This window comes from Acanthisitta chloris, unplaced genomic scaffold, assembly GCF_000695815.1.
Source record: "Acanthisitta chloris isolate BGI_N310 unplaced genomic scaffold, ASM69581v1 scaffold3308, whole genome shotgun sequence".
NCBI classification, from domain to species: Eukaryota; Metazoa; Chordata; class Aves; order Passeriformes; family Acanthisittidae; genus Acanthisitta; species Acanthisitta chloris.
In genome coordinates, this window is record NW_008686277.1 from 1 (window position 1) to 9104 (window position 9104).

Sequence of the window (9104 nt, forward strand, 5' to 3'; positions counted from 1 at the left end):
CTTGCTGTGACTGAGTAGAAATGAAATCTTTATGTTTTGGTACCAATTCGCTGTGTGATTTTACTAAAAGTTTTCCATCACTTTGTTTTGAATGAGAGGTACCATTTCCTAATTCTACTTCTGTAGCATTGGCATTATTAACACCTAAGGAGGCAGTACAGAGCTTGGGAAAGAGAAACATCCCATCTTTTTCTTAGCTCTAAGTAAGATAAGCCAAAATTACTGAAGACTAGTTAAGAATCCATCTGCCTTTTTTTTTCTTGCAGTATACATGAAGCTCAAGATCTGAACCTGCTATGACTGACCCAGACGTCGTCACTGAGGTCCCAGCAGCTCTCAAACGCCTTGCCAAATATGTGGTGCGTGGCTTTTATGGCATTGAACATGCTTTGGCTCTGGACATTCTCATCAGGAACGCCTGTGTGAAGGAGGAGGACATGCTAGAGCTCCTGAAGTTCGATAGGAAGCAGTTGCGGGCTGTCCTCAACACCCTCAAGGGTGACAAGTTCATCAAGTGCAGGATGAGGGTCGAGACGGCTCCAGATGGCAAAACCACCCGTCACAACTACTACTTCATCAACTACCGGCTGCTGGTTAATGTGGTGAAGTACAAGCTAGATCACATGAGGAGGAGGATCGAGACGGATGAAAGAGACTCCACCAATCGCGCCTCTTTTAAGTGTCCCATTTGCTTCAGCACTTTCACAGATTTAGAGGCAAACCAGCTGTTTGACCCCAGGACAGGTAAGAGTGTAGGTAATGGAATGCTCTTGTTGTCTCCTGTGTCCCTAAGTGCTGGACTTAGTCTTGAGAAGAGGCAGCTGAGGAGTGATCTCATTGATCTGTACAACTCCCTGAAATGGTTTGTGGAGAGGTGGGGGATGGTCTCTTCTTCAGCACTTTCACAGATTTAGAGGCAAACCAGCTGTTTGACCCCAGGACAGGTAAGAGTGTAGGTAATGGAATGCTCTTGTTGTCTCCTGTGTCCCTAAGTGCTGGACTTAGTCTTGAGAAGAGGCAGCTGAGGAGTGATCTCATTGATCTGTACAACTCCCTGAAATGGTTTGTGGAGAGGTGGGGGATGGTCTCTTCTGCTGTACATACAGTACAGTGACTAGAGGGAATGGCCATAAGCTGAGACAGGGGAGATTCAGATCAGATGTTAGGAAATTTTTTTTTCACTGTTAGGGTGGTCAGACACTGGAATAGATTGCCCAGGGAGGCAGTGGAGTCACCATCCCTAGAAGTCTTTAAGAGGTATCTGGATCTGGCACTGGAGGATATGGTTTAGGATTTAGGAGTTACAGCAGAATGGCAGGCTAATGGTTGGACTTGATGATCTTAGAGGTCTCCTCCAACCTTGATGACTCTATGATTCCATGATTCTAAGTGGTGGACTTAGTCTTGAGAAGAGGTGGCTCAGGGGTGACCTCATTGCTCTACAACTGCCTGAAAGGGGGTTGTGGAGAGGTGGGGGATGCCCACTGCCACACCTGCAGTGAGAGGAGTAGAGAGAACGGCCGTAATATGAGATGGGAGATTCAGATTAGATACTTGGAAAAATTGTTTTACTGTTAGGTGGAATAGGTTGCCCAGGGAGGTGGTGGAGTCACCATCCCTGGAAGTGTTCCAGAGGTGTCTGGATCTGGTGCTGAAAGATGTGGTTTAGGGGTTAGGGGTTACAGCACAGTGACAGGTTGATGGTTAGACTTGATGCTCTTAGAGGTCACTTCCAACCCTGATGATTGTATTATTCTATGACTTTAAGGAGACAGAGGCTTAGGAAAATTCTCTTGAGTTTGGCTGGAGTTGGAGAGCATTCTGTTTCTGCAGGTGGTAATTGAGCAAAATACAAATGTAATGTACACAGACTTATACAGTCTGTACAGACAAATAGCAATGCTGGTAAAATGCTTGAGTGACAAGCAGTGGAGAAATGGAGGTCTTATCACAGTGGAAGTCAAGGGTGAATAAGGCAGTCCTTGTTGGAAGCTGACAGGTTTTCAGTCTAACCTGGTCTTGCCTGTAAACTGCAAGACTTACAGGTAGTTTGCAGAAAGATCATGTGTATTGCTGATTTTTATCATGCAAAAATTTTTAAATTTAGAGATGGTGATGCAAGCAGTGAGTTGTTACTGTTTAATATTCTCCTAGCCTAGTGCATTAGACTGCACAGCCCTGTTTCCCAGTGTAAGGCAGTCTCAAGAAAGTTAAAAGAAATTAATTACATACTTGTCTGTGGTTGGGAGTAAACAAGATTCTTTTTACAAGTGTGAGTCTCAGTGGAAGTGCACATCTATCTCATGCATACAAAATAAGAGTCTTTTCTGGGTGTCATTGTCTACAGGGCAGTCCAAATACTTTGTACTTCTGTGCCTGGGAAGAAAAGGAACACTTGCACCTGATGAGGTTCTGTTTTCTAGTCTAATCTGTGATTATTCTGGGGGGAAGGCAGAGAGTTGGGTGTTAGGTTTCCACCTTCTGAATAATTTTCTTTGCTTGTTAATCTTTTCTTTTGAATTCTAGGTCATGATTTTACTTTTTCATAAAAATAAGAAGGCAGAAATCAGGAGAGCTCTCAGAAACATTGGAGTATGGTGCATTGTGTCAGTTAACATAATGAGAAACTGCAAAAATTGGCTGTTTAGCAGCAGCAAAGCTTTTAATCTAGGGTTACCAATGTCTAATCTGCTTTTGTGAAGGGCAAACATCCAACAAATGTTCAGCCTATCCTTTTTCTTCTTTCCTGTCTCCAAAGTTCAAGAACTGTGAAAGTCCTTTCACTTGAACAGCCATGAAAATTATATTTAATACTGGAGGAACAGAATCCACTAAGTCAAGTAACGGTTGTTGAGGTAATCCAGTGCAGGTCTGAGTAGAAATTGTTTCCTCACGGAGCACCAAAACCAGCAGTGCTAGCACAGAGCTTCTCTACTCACCACTGAGTGCAGAAACTCTACATGCTCTCTGCAGTTAGGGGTCATCTGTGGTGGCTAGGGTTGTGTGTGTTGGGGAATAGTGCTTTTGTAGCTTGCCTCAGGGAGGAAAGAGTAGAGAACCTGAGCGAAGAACATACGTAGTGGGGAGTGTGAGACACTGATCTCAAGGGCACTTGTAACACTTTGCAAAGGCCTGTGGCCATTGTTTCCCAGCCTGTGTGGGTGATGAGTTCCAAGAGAATAGAACTGACTGTCAAGAAGATGCTGAAGACAATGAGGCTGGGATTTGGTTTTGACACCAAGGCCTGTGCTCCAAGAACTGATGAGGTCAACCAGGGGTTTGTCTGCAGTACAGACCCTGGCTGTGTCCACAATGTGAAATCATTCACTGGCACATAGGATATTTTATAGTTTTGCTGATGGAAGGAAAGTTTGGATGCAGTTTTCTCAGCAATTCCAGCAGCTGGGTTCCGTCAGCAGTCATGCAAATAATAGGATAGCCATTTTACCTTCACTTAACTTTTAATGAGAACATTACCTGCCTAGAATTTATGTATTTTCTGTTTCTCTTTATATTGCTTTTAAGTCAATGATAGCATCATCTAGATAGTGCATGATGATACTGTTGTGTGGCTGCTTTATATTGCGGTGGGTTATGTTGTCTGCCTGTTTCCTGCTGCTCTGGATTTCCGAATCAGAAAAGAACGGGGTCTTTCACAGAGGAAGCTCATGAGGTCAAGGCATGTGGAGAAACAAGGTTTATTAGACAGTGAATATCTATCCTTTTCCAAGAATGTCCTTAGCTCTGGTCAGTGCTATACATAAAGCTCTCCCACTCATTGAAGCTCATGGCAGTACAACTGCTGAAAAGTAGCCAAAAACCGCATCACTTGAGTCGCGGTTGACCTGAGCTGCTCTTAAACTATGTTGATAAAATTTTGTGAATTAGAAGGCCTGCAGGGCCAAAGTCTGTTAATCCATGGAGCAGGTAGGGCATGGAAGGCATCCTCTGCACCAGTTTAGAGCAAACTGCACTTAAATTGAGAGGAGCTTATTGTTCTTGCCCTTCCTGATCGGCAATGGTGAGGTTTCCAGATCCACTCCATGACTATAGTCATTCTATTGCAATTTGTGAATTTAGAGTGTTTGTGAAGAGCCTGTCTGCAGAACTCTAATTTTTACTACAGTGTCTGCAGCTGATTCTTGGATCTAGCAGAGGTTTGTTTCTTATAGGTTATCACCTGTCAAGTGGAGGCCTTCTTAGCTCTGTGCTTTACTCCATTTCTGAATAATGTTGAAATAAACCAAAGTGTGTGTTTTTTCATCAGAAGATATGATTATTGATAGTTTTGGAAGGTAGAAACATGTCTGCTGAGAAAAAGAAATGATAGTAAGAAGGGTATGTTTTCAGGGCATGTAGGTACAGATGTGCTTTGGTTGCTGTTCATCCAGTTGACTTGGAAAAATATTTTTGAACAGAGTAGCACATTTGCCAGTAAGGTAATTTTAAACGTAGATTTTAAATAGTAGAAATGTTACTTTAGGAGTGTGATCTCCTTGTTTTTTAGAAGTATTATAAGATTTTTCTCCATCTCTTTTTCTGCCATTAAGTATCTCAACCCAAAAACACTCCAAAAACCTATGTCTGTTCCTGGTAGTAAGTTCAAGGACAGGAATAGTGTAATGTTAGAAAACTATGAGATGGTGAAAGTTAAGATGATAAGAATAAATGGAGTTTTGCTGCTGCTTCAACTCAGAAAAGGATCTTTGGAAAAATGAAAAGAAATGCCTGTTGTGCCGGAGGAGTCGCTTGGTTGTGTGACTTGTGAGTGCCTGCTAGCCCTAAGCGCGGCATACCCAGGTCATGAGTTGTAGCCCCACCTGTTCTAAATTAACCACTTGAAGGGATCTCCAGCTGCCACACTTTATCCTCAGCAGCGTTTGTTACTGTTGCCTCCAATGAGGAGGTATCAGTAACCTCAGATTTTAGGGGCAGAGAGCTCTGTGGTAGTGTCCTTTCATTTTGCAAAAGTTTGTATGGAAACTTGTAACAAAGCTAAAGAGGTTGCAGATTTGCAGTTTGGCAATTGACCTGACAGTGCCTTTGATGAGAATTGGTGCCGACTGGGTTGTTACAAGCTGAGCAGACAGTTCTTACCCACTTTTGTGAGTATTTTGAAATCTACAGGAAGAAAAATGTTAATGCTGCATGAAAAAAGAGTGTTGCTTCAAGCCTTGTGTTTCAGATGGGATGAGAAAGGAAAAAGATTATAGTTTTCCTAGAAGATCCTAATATAAGCACTCGAAATACGGATCATTGCTTTTCACTTGTCTGAGCTGTTCTCTGGTATTTCATCACTTTGTTCTGATGCAGCTGCTGTAGAATGAAGCCTTATGCAGGTGGAAATCTGCAGCCATTCCCTTAAACAAGGTAAGGGCTATCTCTTGAGGCAGGGGTGTGCAAGGAAGAGTTTAATTGAGGAGCAGTAAGAAAAGCCAGATGTGTAATGTGAATAACACTGCTGAACTCAGTCTACTGCCAGACCTGGGCTGGCAGTGGGCACTGACACAAGGGACTCTGGATTTTCAGTGTTTCACCTAGAAACAGGATATTGCTTCATCAGTCTCTTACACAGACCTATGGGAAGAATTTTCTTCCCCGTGCTTTTAAATGTAGAAACTGCAGAAGTATGGCTTCTGCGGGCAAATGCCTTGAATTTCAGAGCTATCTAAAACAACTCAATACCATCTTGTGGATTGGATTTCTGGAGAATTAACTGTGCCCAAGTGTGTTCTGTGGAGTGAGGGGGAAGGACAGGAGGAACGGCATGGTCTCACCCGGTAGAGGGCACTGTCCTTTCTCTGTACGGATGGGCTTGGGTTGATTCATCTATTGAGTATCACAAAACTGGGAATTACGTTCATGGATGCGTGTTCTGTAGCATGATTAATTGGCTCTGTCTGGGGAAGGTCTCTGATGTATCCTCTTCTTGTACCCTAATCATATTTGTAAATCTAGTGTAGTGTTGGAGTTAACTGTCAAATTCAAGGTCAATTTGAAAGAAAGTGTGTGACTAGAAACTGCAAAAGGGAGAGTAGGTTTGAAGTGCAAGAGTGACAGAAATGAGACCCTGCAGTGCATTGCACTGTTATTCAGCCCTGGATTTCCTCAGGTGTTCTAAATACTGAACACTATCAGGATACTCAGCTGGGTAGCAAGTGAATTTGATTTGATGTGAGAAGGAAAATAAAAAGCTTGATGAAGTAGTTTTTCCACTGTTGTCTTCTACCTTTGCAATATAATTTTTTATCCAGTCTTGTGTTTCTTTCACTTCTGTTAACGTGAAGAAAAATGTTGATGTTAACTGTAAACTGTAATTATGTAGTTCATCTCTCTTACATACATCTATACACTAAGTGTCCTCAGCATAACAGTTTTGGTTAGATAAGATGTGAATAACAGTGGAAAGGAAAGGGTGGAAGGTAAGTGGGTAATGTGAATGGGAAAGATGATGCTTGTTGGGATGTTCTTAATTGCAGTTGTAATCATTGGAGTGTCTTGTTGCTATTGGAAATCACAGCAGTTAATTACTTGTCTACTCTTTGTCCTCCCACAGTTTGCTCTTGGTTTGGTGAATGATTTTGGGTGTAGCTGTCTTACTGTTCATGACAGTGTACTGTGATGGTAACATCCTGTTTATCTGGATGCCTTTCTTATTCTGTGTGCTGATATGAAATTTAATTTGGGAAGAACAAATTGAAGGCAGCAATATCAGTTTCACAGAAGGAAAGACAACACCTTGAGTATCAGTTTAACCCCACTGTCAGCCTCTCACATGTTCATTTGTGTACTTCATAACAGAATTGCACATAACATGTTCAGAGACAGGGTTTCTGTACCTGTCATAAGGCACCTTATATCACATTCAGGTAGCCTGGATGCAGCTGAGAGTTTGTATGGTTTGGGCCCTGTTACTGAGATTAGAAATTTGATTAGTCTTTGATATTTTTGCTTTGGTCTTATGTGTTGACATCTAGAGCTGTTGCCTTTTCTTCTAAGTGCTCAGCTTCTCACTTCATCCCCAGTGAGCTATTCAGACCACATCTTTCTTCTCTTGTTTTGAATTTCCACTTCCTCAGGCAAGTTCTATGTTAGCTTCAAAACTTCCTCATCTGATTCAAATTACTTTTGAACCTGTCCTATCTATTTTGTTAATTTTTTGTTGTGCTTCCCCTTCTCCCTGCTTTTTGCCTTGCCTTTTCTTGGGGAGTTCTTGTGTCTGTTTCTGGTATATCTGTTTATGCATTCTATCCCTTCCAGCCACTAGAAAAAATAAATTACTTGGAGCCATTTATTCTGTATCTTCACACTAGGTCGTCTGTCCTATTTGATTCTGTTGATTCTTGTCCTTCAAGTACAATGATTTTCAGAACAGGCATTCTGGATAGCTTTGTCTACCATATACTGCCATGCATGAGCTATATGATGCTGCTACAACAATTTACAGCTTTTAACCAGCCAAAATCGGGACTTAGAAAGTATTTATGTAAATTGGCATACCAAAACTTCCCTTGAAAAAGAAAGGATTCTGAACAGTTCTGTTTTGAACAACTTCATGTTCTGTGAAGTTGTGGGTTTTTTGTTATCATTGTTAGCTTTCCAAGTGTATGAAAACCCATCAGTGCGATTTTTCTTGACTCTACAGGCACATTTTGTTTGTCTGTGCTGTCACTGAGAGCTTTTGGCAAACACCAACAGAAGGAAACTGTCCATGCTCTGCTTAGCTTTTCTGTTTCTATTCAAATTCCTGGCAAAAGCTCCAGGAGTATTCCTGTCGGCTTTACTCTGCTTCAGCTTGATAAGGCTTGAAGCCACTGGGAAAGGAAAACTGAGAAAAACATATCAGAATTAATGCATGCTTTCCTAAAACTAAGAATACTCCGTAGAATGACTTAAAAGGATGCGTAGGTTACATCTGCAGCTTGAACTCATTCCCTGCAATCCCTGTCCAAAGGATAACCATCTGGTCTAACCACAGATCTCTCAGCTTGGTGGAAAAACAGGTGAAGGTAGTGCTAGAGCCTGTGTTGTGCAGATCCTCACTCCAGAGGATAAAGCTTTTGCTTACAGAGTGTTGTCTGGTGACTTCCCTGTATTCCACACTGACTTCTGGCTGGTGTGCTGTGTCTCTTAGATTAAAAAAAATAATCTAATAAATGCATGCCCTGACTTACAGTATTGATGCCTTTCTTTTTTGTCCACAGAGGGCATTTTATTATTAGAAGTGCAAGAACTAATTGCCCTTCAAGTAAAGGTTATCACTTTAACTTTTCTCTTGGCTTTGCAAATTGAAATAGATAACAGCAAGAAGATCTCTGTAAAATCTGACTATTGCTAAGCCCTTTACAGTGATGAAGCTGGACTGCAGCACTGCTATCTTTTGCTCGAGTAACTTGCTGTTCTTTTGAAACTGCATAGTTGCTAATACCATCTGCAAAGGGTGTCATCCTTTTGGGCATGGGTATCTGTAAGTCAGATCAGGACCTCGTGGAGAATCTTGTTACTTGGATTGCAGTCCCTGCTGTTGGATGCAATTTGAGGGTTGGCTCAGTTGGTATTTTGGTGTACTCTCCTTGGTTGAAGTTTAAAAAACAAAACCTGCCTATAGTTCCCGATGGGCTTCCTTTGGATATTCCCTCTGTCCAGCTGTGCCTTTTTCTGCTTACTGTCTGCCTTAATTTATCCACAGTAGGACAGAAGGAAGGACTCTTGTCTACTCAGAGCTGCTGAGGTTGTGAATGTGAGCTGGAGCAGAAATAGCCTCCTGAGAGGAGGAAAAGATTCCTCTCTTCCAGTTTTATACTGAATACATATTAAATCATCCGGCACTTTTGAACGGTCACTAATTTGATGTGTGCCTCATGCAGGCCATTTTTTGAATGTTTAATTTACCTTTTCAAGAGAAATGTCTTTGCTTAAAAATTATATTACAGTGTTTTTAATTTAGTGGGGCTAAAAATGGTCTGCACAGTGAGATGAACGAACAACTTAGTGTTCCTCTAGATAATACACAGTTGTTCAGAAGGTGCTGCTTTTTGGTTTTTTTCTAAGAGACATCAAAGGTTAAATTGTTCCCCTTCACTAATTGCGAACTCTGGTCAGCA

The 9104-nt window shown here is 41.7% G+C and overlaps 1 protein-coding gene across 1 annotated transcript in view; it reads left to right on the forward strand.

Annotated features, from left to right (window-relative positions):
• The first annotated feature begins 268 nt into the window (after nt 1–268).
• The window catches only part of GTF2E1 (general transcription factor IIE, polypeptide 1, alpha 56kDa), a 41735-nt gene continuing 32899 nt past the window's right edge, over nt 269–9104 (forward strand). Inside the window, exon 1 of the mRNA XM_009080049.1 lies at nt 269–744. Within this exon, the coding sequence (XP_009078297.1) occupies nt 297–744 (448 nt within the window). The 5' untranslated portion in view covers nt 269–296. The remainder of the gene's footprint in view (nt 745–9104) is intronic.